The sequence below is a fragment of the Nerophis lumbriciformis genome, linkage group LG17 (assembly GCF_033978685.3).
Source record: "Nerophis lumbriciformis linkage group LG17, RoL_Nlum_v2.1, whole genome shotgun sequence".
In the NCBI taxonomy this organism is placed as follows: Eukaryota; Metazoa; Chordata; class Actinopteri; order Syngnathiformes; family Syngnathidae; genus Nerophis; species Nerophis lumbriciformis.
This window is the reverse complement of record NC_084564.2, coordinates 43,203,438-43,221,523: the sequence shown is the minus strand read 5'-3', so window position 1 is coordinate 43,221,523 and position 18,086 is coordinate 43,203,438. Positions and strand designations below refer to the sequence as shown.

General features: G+C 42.3%; 1 protein-coding gene across 1 annotated transcript in view; it reads left to right on the top strand.

Annotated features, from left to right (window-relative positions):
* dph1 (diphthamide biosynthesis 1) overlaps positions 1–18,086 on the top strand; it is a 260,590-nt gene that overhangs the window by 203,535 nt on the left and 38,969 nt on the right. The window contains exon 10 of the mRNA XM_061973227.1: positions 571–671. Coding sequence (XP_061829211.1) covers positions 571–671 — 101 coding nt within the window. The remainder of the gene's footprint in view (positions 1–570; positions 672–18,086) is intronic.

The window sequence follows — 18,086 nt, the reverse complement described above, 5'->3', positions numbered from 1 at the left end:
GGAAGTCTGGGCTTCCCTGCTTAGGCTGCTGCCCCCGCGACCCGACCTCGGATAAGCGGAAGAAGATGGATGGACTTTAAAAAAGTAGTTTTATACTTGTGAGTGTTGATGACACAGCTTTGCAACACTTGATATTCCAGTTTCAAGCATGTTTTACTCAATATAGGTCATCAAATATCTTACCGAGATCATTTAGGACCAAAACACTTAAAACAAGTAAAACACTCTACCATAAAATCTGCTTAGTGAGAAGAATGATCTTATCAGACAGAAAATAAGCAAATATCAGCCTTATTTGACATATTTCATCTTACTTAGATTTCACTTTTTGCAGACTAAACACTGACTTATTTCCACCTTTGGAAAACATGAATGGATCAAACAGACTGACGATCTGCTCGAGCCTGAGCTTCATTTATTTTGCGATCTCCACCAGAGTAAAATGCTTGAAGCATCCTGAGTGTGTTTGTGTTGGTTTGGTGCATAGTAAGTTTCAAGGTTTCGCAATAATCCTGTTTTGATGTGAGCTAATAAGCTCTGGCCCACATTTGAACTTGTTGCTTTCTGCAGCACCTGGAATCAAAGCTGCAGTCGCTGGGCAAGAGCTTCACTCGAGTCCTTTTGTCCGAGATTTTCCCCAGCAAGTTGGACCTGCTGCCCGATGTCGACGCGTGAGTAACGAAACGGACACACTCGACAACAGAAAGTGCTCTTAGAACTAGGACACATGTACTATTTATTCACTTATGGCTGCTTGATAGCAGCCTTTTCAATTCATAATCCCTATTGCAGAGGTGGGTAGAGTAGCCAGAAATTGTACTCAAGTAAGAGTACTGTTACTTTAGAGATGTATTACTCAAGTAAAAGTAAGGAGTAGTCACCCAAATATTTACTTGAGTAAAAGTAAAAAGTATGTTGTGAAAAAACTACTCAAGTACTGAGTAACTGATGAGTAACATACACACTCATATCATATATATATATATATATATATATATATATGTATGTGTGGGAAAAAAAAATCACACGACTATTTCATCTCTACAGGCCTGTTTCATGAGGGGGGGTACCCTCAATCGTCAGGAGATTTTAATGGGAGCATTCGCATACCATGGTTTATATAGGGCACAGAGTGGGTGGGTACAGGCTGGCCTAGGGGCGTGGTGATTGGCTCATGTGTTACCTAGGAGGTGTTTCCGTCTATGGCGGCATGTTGTTACAATTTCGCTGCGCTTGTTGAGGGATGACAGGTCTGGACGGTAAATAATAAACAGTTTCTCTCTCAAGCATAGGTTGCATCTTTTATTACCACTATTGTAAGGTGTGCTGGATGCAAGAATTTGCCATGTTATTGAATATTCAACATTATTGTCTTTGAGGTCCCAAATGTGTTTGCTGAGTTCTGTGGTATTTCGCAGGTTTTTGTTCCTGAAAGAAGCCTTGTGATTGTTCCATCTGGTTTTGAATTCTCCCTCGGTTAATCCTACATATGTGTCGGATGTGTTAACCCTCAGACAGAGCGACTCCAAAACCAACAAAGGATGTAATTGTCGAAAGAAACCTGATTGCCCTCTCAACGGGGGGTGCTTACAAACATCAGTTGTCTACCAATCTAAGGTAATACGCAAGGACATTAACACATCCGACACATATGTAGGAATATGGGTTGAAAATGATTTGCAAATCATTGTATTCCGTTTATATTTACATCTAACACAATTTCCCAACTCATATGGAAACGGGGTTTGTAGTACTGTATTGTCTAATTGTTTACTTAAGGCTTACACAATTAATGTGGCCTCCTCCCTTTCGTGCAACTTCCATGATGCACAGGGCAGTTAAAATGTTGCACTTTTTATTCATTTATTTTTTTGTCCTGTCCAGCTTCTCAGGCAAATCATATAGTAGATGTAGATGCTCATATCTGCGGTACACATTTACTTTACAAAATAGAAGTGTAGGATACTTCTCTTGTTGCCTTCTTTGTATTTGACTTTATTAAATGTATTTATATTATCATTTGGTGCAGCCGGGCCGGAGCAGGAGGGGATAGAAAGAGAAACAAAAAGGAAGACAGAGGGGGAAATTGTGGGGACAAGAGGGGGATTAGACAGAGAGACAACAACAATAACAACAACAATAGAGCAACATCAACAAATAGGGTAAGTACAAATATGATAGTAAAAGTGATAGCAAAGAAGCAGTTAGGGAAATAAATAATAATACAGAAATGACAATGAACATTATTACACTACAAAGGTTGCACTTTTGAGTTTAATGTAGCAAATGTAATACATATCTTCTGTGTGCCCGAAATAGTTACCGTATTTTTCGGAGTATAAGTCGCACCGGCCGAAAATGCATAATAAAGAAGGAAAAAAACATATATAAGTCGCACTGGAGTATAAGTCCCATTTTTGGGGGAAATGTATTTGATAAAAGCCAACAGCAAGAATAGACATTTGAAAGGCAATTTAAAATAAATGAAGAATAGCGAACATCCATCCATCCATCCATCTTCTTCCGCTTATCCGAGGTCGGGTCGCGGGGGCAGCAGCCTAAGCAGGGAAGCCCAGACTTCCCTCTCCCCAGCCACTTCGTCCAGCTCTTCCTGTGGGACCCCGAGGCGTTCCCAGGCCAGCCGGGAGACATAGTCTTCCCAACGTGTCCTGGGTCTTCCCCGCGGCCTCCTACCGGTCGGACGTGCCCTAAACACCTCCCTAGGGAGGCGTTCGGGTGGCATCCTGACCAGATGCCCGAACCACCTCATCTGGCTCCTCTCGATGTGGAGGAGCAGCGGCTTTACTTTGAGCTCCTCCCGGATGACAGAGCTTCTCACCCTATCTCTAAGGGAGAGACCCACCACCCGGCGGAGGAAACTCATTTGGGCCGCTTGTACCCGTGATCTTGTCCTTTCGGTCATAACCCAAAGCTCATGACCATAGGTGAGGATGGGAACGTAGATCGACCGGTAAATTGAGAGCTTTGCCTTCCGGCTCAGCTCCTTCTTCACCACAACGGATCGATACAGCGTCCGCATTACTGAAGACGCCGCACCGATCCGCCTGTCGATCTCACGATCCACTCTTCCCTCACTCGTGAACAAGACTCCGAGGTACTTGAACTCCTCCACTTGGGGCAAGATCTCCTCCCCAACCTGGAGATGGCACTCCACCCTTTTCCGGGCGAGAACCATGGACTCGGACTTGGAGGTGCTGATTCTCATCCCAGTCGCTTCACACTCGGCTGCGAACCGATCCAGTGAGAGCTGAAGATCCTGGCCAGATGAAGCCATCAGGACCACATCATCTGCAAAAAGCAGAGACCTAATCCTGTAGCCACCAAACCAGATCCCCTCAACGCCTTGACTGCGCCTAGAAATTCTGTCCATAAAAGTTATGAACAGAATGGGTGACAAAGGGCAGCCTTGGCGGAGTACAACCCTCACTGGAAACGTGTCCGACTTACTGCCGGCAATGCGGACCAAGCTCTGGCACTGATCATACAGGGAGCGGACTGCCACAATCAGACAGTCCGATACCCCGTACTCTCTGAGCACTCCCCACAGGACTTCCCGAGGGACACGGTCGAATGCCTTCTCCAAGTCCACAAAACACATGTAGACTGGTTGGGCAAACTCCCATGCACCCTCAAGGACCCTGCCGAGAGTATAGAGCTGGTCCACAGTTCCACGACCAGGACGAAAACCACACTGTTCCTCCTGAATCCGAGGTTCGACTATCCGGCATAGTGAACAACAGGCTGAATAAGTGTACGTTATATGAGGCATAAATAACCAACTGGTATGTTAACGTAACATATTATGGTAAGAGTCATTCAAATAACTATAACATATAGAACATGCTATACGTTTACCAAACAATCTGTCACTCCTAATCGCTAAATCCCATGAAATCTTATACGTCTAGTCTCTTACGTGAATGAGATCAATAATATTATAATGTGTTCATCATTTCACACATAAGTCGCTCCTGAGTATAAGTCGCACCCCCGGCCAAACTATGAAAAAAACTGCCACTTATAGTCCGAAAAATACGGTAGATTGTTTTTTTTAACAATTGTTTTAATGTTACTTAAAGATGCCATATATAATAATTTTATGTCAAGTCATCATTAAATGGCCCTGATTTGTCAAAAGGCATTTTTTTTTTTCCAATACCTCTATAACTGATAACAGTAGTTCATATGCTCATTTCAAAATGTGTTATTGTTTTCATTTTGATGCCCCGCCCTTCACCGTTTGACCAATTAGAAAGTCCGTCAGTGTGTTGTATCCAGGTTGCCAGTTACGCACCGCCATCTCCGTTTAGCTACTGCCACTGGTAAAGTTACTAAACATGTCAGACTTTAGTCAATCCAAACGTTACCATTCTCAACTTATTCATGACAAAGCCAGGAACAAAACAAGGATTTGTATCGGGGGATGCCTTTGAAAGATGGAGTCCGTTGAAGATTTTTACAGTCTGTTTAATAGACTGTATTTATATTATTCACATGTGAATAATGCTGTATAATAGACTGTATTTATATTATTCACATGTGAATAATGCTGTATAATAGACTGTATTTATATTATCCACATGTTAATAATGCTCTATAATAGACTGTATTTATATTATTCACAGGTAAATAATGATGTATAATAGACTGTATTTATATTATTCACATGTAAATAATGCTGTATAATAGACTGTATTTATATTATCCACATGTGAATAATGCTGTATAATAGACTGTACTTATATTATTCACATGTGAATAATGCTGTATAATAGACTGTGTTTATATTATCCACATGTGAATAATGCTGTATAGTAGACTGTATTTATATTATTCACATGTGAATAATGCTGTATAATAGACTGTATTTATATTATTCACATGTGAATAATGCTGTATAATAGACTATATTATTCACATGTGAATAATGCTGTATAATAGACTGTATTTATATTATTCACATGTGAATAATGCTGTATAATACACTGTATTTATATTATTCACATGTGAATAATGCCGTATAATAGACTGGTGTTTATATTATCCACATGTGAATAATGCTGTATAATAGACTGTATTTATATTATCCACATGTGAATAATGCTGTATAATAGACTGTATTTATATTATTCACATGTGAATAATGCTGTATAATAGACTATATTATTCACATGTGAATAATGCTGTATAATAGACTGTATTTATATTATTCACATGTGAATAATGCTGTATAATAGACTGTATTTATCTTATTCAACATGTGAATAATGCTGTATAATAGACGGTATTTATATTATTCACATGTGAATAATGCTGTATAATAGACTGTATTTATATTATTCACATGTGAATAATGCTGTATAATAGACTGTATTTATATTATTCACATGTGAATAATGCTGTATAATAGGCTGTATTTATATTATTCACATGTGAATAATGCTGTATAATAGACTGTATTTATATTATCCACATGTGAATAATGCTGTATAATAGACTATATTATTCACATGTGAATAATGCTGTATAATAGACTGTATTTATATTATTCACATGTGAATAATGCTGTATAATAGACTGTATGTATATTATTCACATGTAAGAAATACCTTAGTGTTTATTGTCTATTGTGAGCGAACTGTGGTGCTGAATTTCCCCCAGGGATCAATAAAGTACTTTCTATTCTGCTCTAAATGTGGAGTTCAGTCTCTAGGACCTGGCCAAGGTCTTGCCCAGAACAATACAGACTTGTATAATTTTTTTAAAGACTTTACAGATATCATTAATATACCATAAGAACAGTTTTGGTCCCAGTACAGAACCTTGGGGTACTCCATGTGTTATAATCTTTGTATCTGAATCTACATTGTTCATATGCACACACTGTTCTCTGCCACCAAGATAACTTTTCAACCAATCATGAGCAAGACCTCTGACACCATACCTCTGCATTTTGTTTCAAAGTAATGTGTGATCCATGGTCATCCAAATACTATTCAATCCTGAATATAAGACAACTTGGGATGTGGCGATTGACACTTGTTTTAAGCCGGTCCCTCTGTCAAGGCTTTATCTATCCAGGTCACTGTTTGTGTGTTTGTGTGTGACATGAAGTAAATCTCTTGACTCTCTGGGGCAAAGTCATTGGCGACATCAATTGGTTTGCATGCAATCAGTTCCAGATACTGAATGAAAAACAACCCACGGAAGAAATAGTCTTAAATCCTGGTCAGTCTGGTTCTTTTGCCCTCACTGTGTGTTCATATACACAACTATGCAGCGAGCATAACACTCTTCCACAGAGCACCAGAGACAAGAGTTGGCTTTAGGCCAAGTGTGTCCAAAGTGTGGCCCGCGGCATATTGTCTAAATAAAATCAGACAAAAAAACAACAGTAAAAATGTAAGTATAATAAGCAAATATAGTAGCTAATTTTAATACTAATAATCAGAGGTGGGACCAAGTCATTGTTTTGCAAGTCACAAGTAAGTCTCAAGTCTTTGCCCTCAAGTCCGAGTCAAGTCCCGAGTCAAGACAGGCAAGCCCCGAGTCAAGTCCAAAGTCAAGACTGGAAAGTCTCAAGTCAAGTCCTAAGTCCTGCATTTTGAGTTTCGAGTCCTTTCAAGTCCTTTTAACCACAGACTAATATATTTACACAGATTGTGTATGCTTTTCAAACGCTGTATTTATTTATTAAAACAAGTGCATTTTAAATTGCAGGAAAGAAAATTGTGCTGACATTGCACTTTATAATAGCACTATTAACCAGTCATTTTAAACATTAACTCATTCCTTTACAGAACAAACACATTGAAAAATAAAGTGCAAATGTACTTATTTGTACAAAAGTGTTAACATTGAAAAAACATGACATATACGTGAACATAACAAAAAAGTTGTACTTTTTATATGTCAGGGCCCTATGCTGCATTGCATTTGCAAAAGACCAAATTAGCCAAGAGTCTGTCAGTCATTTGTGCACGATGGGGGCGTAGTATGATGCCACCATGGCTGAAAACTCGCTCCACTGGAGCACTGGAGGCAGGCACTGCCAAGACTCTCATGGCCACTCGGAACAGTGAAGGAAGAGTCTTCATGTTCAATGCCCAGAACAAAAGGGGGGAGAGAGTTGTTTTGGGTTGGTGCACTACTTGTAAGTGTATCTTGTGTTTTTTATGTTGATTTAATTAAAGAAAGAAAAAAAATTATAATTATTTCTTGTGCGGCCCGATACCAATCGATCCACGGACCAGTACCGGGCCGCGGCCCGGTGGTTGGGGACCACTGAGGTAAACAACCAACAGTATGTCAGAAAGCTAGCTAAAACGGTACACTTATTCATAATATAGTATACATTTTAAATGACCTTTATTTGACTATTTTTGTCTTTTTTTAGGTGGCTAAAATACGCGGTGCTGCTGACCGCCGTCTAACGTTACGTGTGATATGTTGACTAACGTAACCCTGCTTAAAAAAAATCACTGAACAAAAAGTATGAATAAGGTAGTGAACTGCAACAGATTCCCGTGTTTGCAATAACGTTATAACGTTAGCAGTGAGTTTACAGCCTCACTGATTTAACTACACAGCAAATAAAAGTCACGTTACTTAGCCAATAAACGTTATCTTACATTCAAAACTTACCGTTCTTTGTGCAACTTCAAATGCCGGACGAAGTTGGAAGTTGTTGCCTCTCCATCAGTCATTTTGGAACCGCATGTGTTGCATACTGCAAACCGTTTTGTGTTGACCACCTCGTAATTTTTATACCCAAACGAAATTATTTTAGGTATCATTTTTTGTTCACTGGCGTGTGGTTTGGACATGTCTTCTTCGTTGGTTGTCCTGCAATTTGATTGGATGAATGCTGTGTGATGAAAACAAAGTAGATCTAATTTGATTGGCTGTTGTACTGAGAGCACACCAGCTGACACACGCAACGCTGATAGACAAGTACACAATGAAAAATACGGGGCGCTCCCGAATAACTTTTTCATCTTTGGGTTTTGGGGAAAGTAGCAAGTCATGTCAAGTCATGTCAATTCAAAAGGCTCAAGTCCAAGTGAAGTCACAAGTCATTGATGTTAAAGTCGAAGTCGAGTTGCAAGTCTTTTTACATTTTGTCAAGTCGAGTCTAAAGTCATCAAATTCATGACTCGAGTCTGACTCGAGTCCAAGTCATGTGACTCGAGTCCACACCTCTGCTAATAATTAATACGAATCAGACACATTGTTTTGTCTATAAATGTATGTCTGTTTTAGATTGTTTTATTTGTTTTTTTTTACAAAATAACATATCAAAACTCGTCAGTTTGCTTTAGGCACTTTAGTAGAAGCCGTGTAAAACTGTAAAACAATGCAAACATGCGCTTAGTTACATGTATACACTGCAAAAAGTCAGTGTTCAAAAACAAGAAAAAAATAAAAATAAATAGGGGTATTTTACTTGAACTAAGCAAAATTATCTGCCAATAGAACAAGAAAATTTGGTTTGTCAAGACTTTCCAAAACAAGTAAAATTAGCTAACCTCAATGAACCCCAAAATAGCTTCAAATAAGTAAATTCTCACTAATAACAAGTGCACTTTTCTTGGTAGAAAGAAAAAGAGACCTTTTTGCTCAAAATGTTGAAAAATATTCTTAAATGAAGTAAATGCTAGTGCCATTATCTTGACTTAATGATATGCGCTCGGCATTACATTTCTTGAAACCAGCAAACTTACACTAAAAACTAATTTATTGTTCTTAATGGAAAGGCAAACAGTTTCCCAGCCACTCAGGCAAATCATATTGTCTAAAAATGCATTTTTCCATGGATAACATGACATCATCGCGCCAAGTACGTGCTTTTTCAGTCAATTAGTGCGCATGTATACAGCCCGGCCCCCGGCCGAATTGTTTTTAATTGTAATTTTGAAGAATATACCTGAATGTGCATGAACTATTTCTGTTCAAAATTGTTAGAAATGTTAAATGTTTAAATATTAACTGTCAGTTTACTGTATTGTGCCAACTGTACTACTATATGAGGACCTATTTTCTATTGTCCATCCATCCATCCATCTTCTTCCGCTTATCCGAGGTCGGGTCGCGGGGGCAGCAGCCTAAGCAGGGAAGCCCAGACTTCCCTCTCCCCAGCCATTTCATCCAGCTCCTCCCGGGGGACCCCGAGGCGTTCCCAGGCCAGCCGGGAGACATAGTCTTCCCAACGTGTCCTGGGTCTTCCCCGCGGCCTCCTACCGGTCGGACGTGCCCTAAACACCTCCCTAGGGAGGCGTTCGGGTGGCATCCTGACCAGATGCCCGAACCACCTCATCTGGCTCCTCTCCATGTGGAGGAGCAGCGGCTTTACTTTGAGCTCCCCCCGAATGACAGAGCTTCTCACCCTATCTCTAAGGGAGAGCCCCGCCACCCGGCGGAGGAAACTCATTTCGGCCGCTTGTACCCGTGATCTTGTCCTTTCGGTCATAACCCAAAGCTCATGACCATAGGTGAGGATGGGAACGTAGATCGACCGGTAAATTGAGAGCTTTGCCTTCCGGCTCAGCTCCTTCCTCACCACAACGGACCGATACAGCGTCCGCATTACTGAAGACGCCGCACCGATCCGCCTGTCGATCTCACGATCCACTCTTCCCTCACTCGTGAACAAGACTCCGAGGTACTTTAACTCCTCCACTTGGGGCAAGATCTCCACCCCAACCCGGAGATGGCACTCCACCCTTTTCCGGGCGAGAACCATGGACTCGGACTTGGAGGTGCTGATTCTCATCCCAGTCGCTTCACACTCGGCTGCGAACCGATCCAGTGAGAGCTGAAGATCCTGGCCAGATGAAGCCATCAGGACCACATCATCTGCAAAAAGCAGAGACCTAATCCTGCAGCCACCAAACCAGATCCCCTCAACGCCTTGACTGCGCCTAGAAATTCTGTCCATAAAAGTTATGAACAGAATCGGTGACAAAGGGCAGCCTTGGCGGAGTACAACCCTCACTGGAAACGTGTCCGACTTACTGCCGGCAATGCGGACCAAGCTCTGGCACTGATCATACAGGGAGCGGACTGCCACAATCAGACAGTCCGATACCCCATACTCTCTGAGCACTCCCCACAGGACTTCCCGAGGGACACGGTCGAATGCCTTCTCCAAGTCCACAAAACACATGTAGACTGGTTGGGCAAACTCCCATGCACCCTCAAGGACCCTGCCGAGAGTATAGAGCTGGTCCACAGTTCCACGACCAGGACGAAAACCACACTGTTCCTCCTGAATCTGAGGTTGGACTATCCGGCGTAGCCTCCTCTCCAGTACACCTGAATAGACCTTACCGGGAAGGCTGAGGAGTGTGATCCCACGATAGTTAGAACAAACCCTCCGGTTCCCCTTCTTAAAGAGAGGAACCACCACCCCGGTCTGCCAATCCAGTGGTACCGCCCCCGATGTCCACGCGATGCTGCAGAGTCTTGTCAACCAAGACGGCCCCACAGCATCCAGAGCCTTAAGGAACTCCGGGCGGATCTCATCTATCCCCGGAGCCTTGCCACCGAGGAGCTTTTTAACTACCTCAGCAACCTCAGCCCCAGAAATAGGAGAGCCCACCACAGATTCCCCAGGCACTGCTTCCTCATAGGAAGACGTGTTGGTGGGATTGAGGAGGTCTTCGAAGTATTCCCTCCACCGATCCACAACATCCGCAGTCGAGGTCAGCAGAACACCATCCTCGCCATACACGGTGTTGATAGTGCACTGCTCCCCCTTCCTGAGGCGGCGGATGGTGGTCCAGAATTGCTTCGAAGCCGTCCGGAAGTCGTTCTCCATGGCCTCACCGAACTCCTCCCATGTCCGAGTTTTTGCCTCTGCGACCGCTGAAGCCGCACACCGCTTGGCCTGTCGGTACCTGTCCGCTGCCTCAGGAGTCCTATGAGCCAAAAGAACCAGATAGGACTCCTTCTTCAGCTTGACGACATCCCTCACCGCCGGTGTCCACCAACGGGTTCTAGGATTACCGCCACGACAAGCACCAACTACCTTGCGGCCACAGCTCCAATCAGCCGCCTCGACAATAGAGGCGCGGAACATGGTCCATTCAGACTCAATGTCCAGCACCTCCCTCGTGACATGTTCAAAGTTCTTCCGGAGGTGGGAATTGAAACTCTCTCTGACAGGAGACTCTGCCAGACGTTCCCAGCAAACCCTCACAATGCGTTTGGGCCTGCCAGGTCTGTCCGGCATCTTCCCCCACCATCGCAGCCAACTCACCACCAGGTGGTGATCGGTAGAAAGCTCCGCCCCTCTCTTCACCCGAGTGTCCAAAACATGAGGCCGCAAATCCGATGACACAACTACAAAGTCGATCATGGAACTGCGGCCTAGGGTGTCCTGGTGCCAAGTGCACATATGGACACCCTTATGTTTGAACATGGTGTTCGTTATGGACAATCTGTGACGGGCACAAAAGTCCAATAACAAAACACCGCTCGGGTTCAGATCCGGGCAGCCATTCCTCCCAATCACGCCTCTCCAGGTTTCACTGTCGCTGCCAACATGAGCATTGAAGTCCCCCAGTAGAACGAGGGAATCACCCGGGGGAGCACTCTCAAGTACTCCCTCGAGTGAATCCAAAAAGGGTGGGTACTCTGAGCTGCGGTTTGGCGCGTAAGCGCAAACCACAGTCAGGACCCGTTCCCCCACCCGAAGGCGGAGGGAAGCTACCCTCTCGTCCACCGGGTTGAACTCCAACGTGCAGGCTCTGAGCCGGGGGGAAACAAGAATTGCCACCCCAGCCCGTCGCCTCTCACTGCCGGCAACGCCAGAGTGGAAGAGAGTCCAGCCCCTCTCGAGAGAACTGGTTCCAGAGCCCTTGCTGTGCGTCGAAGTGAGTCCGACTATATTTAGTCGGAACTTCTCCACCTCGCGCACTAGCTCAGGCTCCTTCCCCCCCAGCGAGGTGACGTTCCACGTCCCAAGAGCTAGCTTATGTAGCCGAGGATCGGACCGCCAAGTGCCCTGCCCTCGGCTGCCGCCCAGCTCACATCGCACCCGACCTCTATGACCCCTGCTATGGGTGGTGAGCCCATTGGAGGGGGGACCCACGTTGCCTCTTCGGGCTGTGCCCGGCCGGGCCCCATGGGGACAGGCCCGGCCACCAGGCACTCGCCATCGTGCCCCACCTCCGGGCCTGGCTCCAGAGGGGGGCCCCGGTGACCCGCGTCCGGGCAAGGGAAATCTGGGTTCCTTAATCGTTTTCTTCATATCGTTTTTCTTTTCAAATGATGCTACATATTTGCAGTGCTGCTACTTTTTGTAGCAACACTATTGCCGCATACTTGACATATTACTGTTGTCTGTTCAACATATTCCCGCTTGAAGCCAAACCACCGCCAGACGATAGACTCCCTGCTGTTTTTCTTAGGAATTAATTCTTCCTCCATTTGTTACCAGATTTGCACCTTCTTTCTCTCGTATTACCACTCGCACCGCACCGCCAGTACGTATGTGACGTATGTAAGAAGGTGCGCTTGTTTTATGTCTCTGTGAGAAGGGGAGACAAGAAAGAGTGAGAAGAGCCTGTAGTGTAATGCCCGCAGCTAAAAGCAACTGCGTGAGAACGTATACTCCAACATCACCATATAGTCATTTTCTATATCCCACAGAGACAAACCCACGATATATCCAGTATATTCCATATATCGCCCAGCCCTAGTTCTGGTGTTTCTAGTATATTCAACAACAACAGAGGTGAATGTTGACTGCAGGTGTGCAAGCATTCACTTCACGTTGGCCCTCACATTGCTGCTCACACTCCTGCAGCACAGCCTTCACACCATTGAGCTACTCTTGGAGAAGCTCAAAGACATGGGTGTAAACTCCACCTTGATCAAATGGTTCCACTCTTTTTTAACAAACAGAACACAGCAAGTGAAGGTCAACAGAACATTGTCAGACACCAAACACTGCAACACAGGCGTCCCACAGGGTTGTGTTGTATCACTAACACTATTTACATTGTACACCAATGATTGTAGGACTGTGCACCCTAACAATTATATGGTGAAATTTGCGGACGATACCGTGCTCCTAAGCCTTCTACACAAGGATACGGACCCCTCTGTGTACCAAGACGAGATAGACCTAACACTAACCATCTTATTTTAAATGTGACCAAGACACAGGAAATGGTTTTGGATCCGAGGAAAGTGACTGACCATGAGCCAGTGGTCATCAAAAATCAGGAAATCACCCAGGTATCCTCATATAAATATTTAGGGGTTCATATTGATAATCTTCTCTGCTGGAAGAAACATATTGACAAACTGTGCAATAGACTGCAACAGAGGCTATATTTTTTGCGAAGATTAAGATTGTACGGCGTAAGCAGCCACATCATGATGATTTTCTACCGTGCCATTGTAGAGAGCATCATTAGATACGGGATCACCTCATGGTTTGGCAACCTAACCGTTAAGCTAAAAAGCAAACTGGCCGGCATGCATAAAACGGCAATGAAAATCGTAGGGAGGAAAGAATATGAGCCTATACAGAGCATCTATGAGCAGGCAGTTAGGAAAAAAGCTACGAAAATTATTTCCAACTCACAACACCCACTCTTTCCTGAATATGGAACCCTGCCATCAGGGAGAAGACTCCGGGTCCCACTATGCAAATTTAACCGCCTTAAATTATCATTTGTTCCAGCCTCCATTAAGCTGACCAACAATGTGCAATAGAATTTTAATACATAGGTTAGTACTTTTTTAGCACATAGCACTTTAGCACATAGCACTTTAGAACGAAGCACTTTAGCACACAGCACTTTATCCATGAGCTCTAGTGCAATGCACATCGGTACTTTATCTTTATCTCCATACTGTAGATTTTATGCCTACATCAAAGTGCCACCTATGTCTATCAAGCTCCATGTTCTGATGTTGAAATGTTAGTTGTATGGTTGTGGTTGTGTCTGTGCTTGTGTTTTTCTTCTGTTGTTTTTGGGTATGTTAAGAAAGCAATGATGCACTGTGCCCAAGACAAATTTCCTCGCGGGGACAATAAAGTTGAACCTTGAACCTTGAAGAGAAGAGGAGACATAGAAAGGGGAAGTTGCATACAAAATGATGGAACAATAGAGATGGATTCGGGGGGGGTGGGGGTCTGTATTTTCTTAGAACAGAGCCATTGTGGTTGAAAAGGTTTATGTAATGTTTGTTTTTTGTTTGTCTATTGGAGATCGATGTGTAAGTGCAACATTCACATTTAAAAATAGATATCACTTAACCACTACAAAACCTCATTATAAAGTAAGAATGCTTTTATTGTGGTGTTGCAAAAAACTAATATATATGTTGGAAAACTAGTCTGTGTAACCGTTGACACTAATCTGGAAAGACTTTCTGCAAAGATGTTCGACTGCGTCTCTGTATTTTCCCGTCTATTTACCCAGAAAAACATGTGCAAGGTGAGAAATAACAGCGGTTGGACAAAAGAGCTAACTAGCCTCTGCTCTAATCTTTGTTCTCTAGTTAGTGATCTGGGCCAATCATAATGCAAGAACAGAAAAGTCAATGATGGCTTATACTTACATTTGGTTCTCATTCAATCTCTTATCAATCAATCAATCAATGTTTACTTATATAGCCCTAAATCACAAGTGTCTCAAAGGGCTGCACAAGTCACAACGACATCCTGGGCTGTGCAATGGATCTAGCATAAAATTGTGAGAGTCCAGTCCATAGTGGATCTAGCATAACATTGTGAGAGTCCAGTCCATAGTGGATCCAACATAATAGTGAGAGTCCAGTCCATAGTGGATCTAACATAATAGTGTGAGAGTCCAGTCCTTAGTGGATCTAACATAATAGTGTGAGAGTCCAGTCCATAGTGGATCTAACATAATAGTGTGAGAGTCCAGTCCATAGGGGATCTAACATAATAGTGTGAGAGTCCAGTCCATAGTGGATCTAACATAATAGTGAGAGTCCAGTCCATAGTGGATCTAACATAATAGTGTGAGAGTCCAGTCCATAGTGGATCTAACATAATAGTGTGAGAGTCCAGTCCATAGTGGATCAAACATAATAGTGAGAGTCCAGTCCATAGTGGATCTAACATAATAGTGTGAGAGTCCAGTCCATAGTGGATCTAACATAATAGTGTGAGAGTCCAGTCCATAGTGGATCTAACATAATAGTGTGAGAGTCCAGTCCATAGTGGATCTAACATAATAGTGAGAGTCCAGTCCATAGTGGATCTAACATAATAGTGAGAGTCCAGTCCATAGTGGATCTAACATAATAGTGTGAGAGTCCAGTCCATAGTGGATCTAACATAATAGTGTGAGAGTCCAGTTCATAGTGGATCTAACATAATAGTGAGAGTCCAGTCCATAGTGGATCTAACATAATAGTGAGAGTCCAGTCCATAGTGGATCTAACATAATAGTGAGAGTCCAGTCCATAGTGGATCTAACATAATAGTGAGAGTCCAGTCCATAGTGGATCTAACATAATATTGTGAGAGTCCAGTCCATAGTGGATCTAACATAATAGTGAGAGTCCAGTCCATAGTGGATCTAACATAATAGTGTGAGAGTCCAGTTCATAGTGGATCTAACATAATAGTGAGAGTCCAGTCCATAGTGGATCTAACATAATAGTGAGAGTCCAGTCCATAGTGGATCTAACATAATAGTGAGAGTCCAGTCCATAGTGGATCTAACATAATATTGTGAGAGTCCAGTCCATAGTGGATCTAACATAATAGTGAGAGTCCAGTCCATAGTGGATCTAACATAATAGTGAGAGTCCAGTCCATAGTGGATCTAACATAATTGGGTGAGAGTCCAGTCCATAGTGGATCTAACATAATTGGGTGAGAGTCCAGTCCATAGTGGATCTAACATAATAGTGAGAGTCCAGTCCATAGTGGATCTAACATAATATTGTGAGAGTCTAGTCCATAGTGGATCCAACAAAATAGTGAGAGTCCAGTTTATAGTGGATCTAACATAATAGTGAGAGAGTCCAGTCCATAGTGGATCTAACATAATATTGAGAGTCCAGTCCGTAGTGGATCTAACATAATAGTGAGAGTCCAGTCCATAGTGGATCTAACATAAAAGTGAGAGTCCAGTCCATAGTGGATCTAACATAATAGTGTGAGAGTCCAGTCCATAGTGGATCTAACATAATAGTGTGAGAGTCCAGTCCATAGTGGATCTAACATAATAGTGTGAGAGTCCAGTCCATAGTGGATCTAACATAATAGAGAGAGTCCAGTCCATAGTGGATCTAACATAATAGTATGAGAGTCCAGTCCATAGTGGATCTAACATAATAGTGTGAGAGTCCAGTCCATAGTGGATCTAACATAATAGTGAGAGTCCAGTCCATAGTGGATCTAACATAATAGTGTCCATCTTATTAATTAATTGATTATGGGAAACATTTGTTTTCATAGATTGTCTTGACTTTGCGATGGTTTATACTCCCATTATTACCAACAATAACATACCATACTCTTTTTTTTTTTGGTCTATTTTCTAGAAATGTCCAGTGCTATCACCATTAACCAATGCTTCAATATGAAGTTTATTGATACTCAGTCTTAGTCTTAAAAAGATAATTGAAGTTAAAGTTAATTATCATGTTCCATGCAACTGTCCAGAGTTGACCAAGATAATCTTCATAGCATTGCTGGCTGTAAAATTGCCCTAAATCATACTTATGGGACAGCTTTTTACTGTGAGAATAAAAAAAAAAAAGTTAAGAAAATTGTCAATAAATGCATAAATTAAAAGCTGTCCTTTAGTACCAAATTGTTTAAACATTAAATGTATTCATAAACAAAATACAAATAGAATTAATATATTAAATTAAATAGTTCTCATACACACATGCTACTATTAGAAATGAAAAACAAACAAGAGTAGAAGAAATATATATATATATATATATATATATATATATATATATTAGGGATGTCCGATAATATCGGACTGCCGATATTATTAAAATGTAATATCGGAAATTATCGGTATCTGTTTCGAAATTATCGGTATCGGTTTCAAAAAGTACCGCACCGTAACACAACATAAACACAACAAAACAAATACCCAGAACCCCTGACAGCACTAACTCTTCCGGGACGCTACAATATACACCCCCCGCTATCCCCTAAGACCCCGCCCACCTCAACCTCCTCATGCTCTCTTAGGGAGAGCATGTCCCAAATTCCAAACTGCTGTTTTGAGGCATGTTAAAAAAAAATAATGCACTTTGTGACTTCAATAATAAATATGGCAATGCCATGTTGGCATTTTTTTTCCATAACTTGAGTTGATTTATTTTGGAAAACCTTGTTACATTGTTTAATGCATCCAGCGGGGCATCACAACAAAATTAGACATATGTCAGGACTTGGACTTTGGCTTGGTTTGTTCTCCCGTGGTGCAAATGAGCATTTGGACCAGACATGGCGTGAAGGTGAAGACATTATTTATTTTAAACTATCAAAAAAGGAATAAACAAAAAGCGCGCACAGTGGCGGAGAATAAAACTAGACTTTAAACACAAAACTTGCACATTGGCAGAAACTATGAACAATTAAACAAAACACTAACTGTGGCTTAATAAACAAAAACTTACTTGGCATGGAACCGGCATGAAAAAAGGAGTAGCAAGGGTCATCAGGGTGTGGAGAGTGTGCAGGGGCATAAATGTGGTGATGTCGTCAGCACGAACAACAGAAAATGAATGAACTTAAATACTATGGACATGATTAGTGAAAGCAGGTGCGTGACTCAAAACGTGAAACAGGTGCGTGACGTGACAGGTGAAAACTAATGGTTGCTATGGTGACAAGAGTGCACAATGAGTCCAAACGTGGAACAGGTGCGTGACGTGACAGGTGAAACTAATGGTTGCTATGGTGACAAGAGTGCACAATGAGTCCAAACGTGGAACAGGTGCGTGACGTGACAGGTGAAACTAATGGTTGCTATGGTGACAAAACAAAACAAAAGTGCACAAAAAGTCCAAAATTTAAACCGAACATTACTAAAACAAAA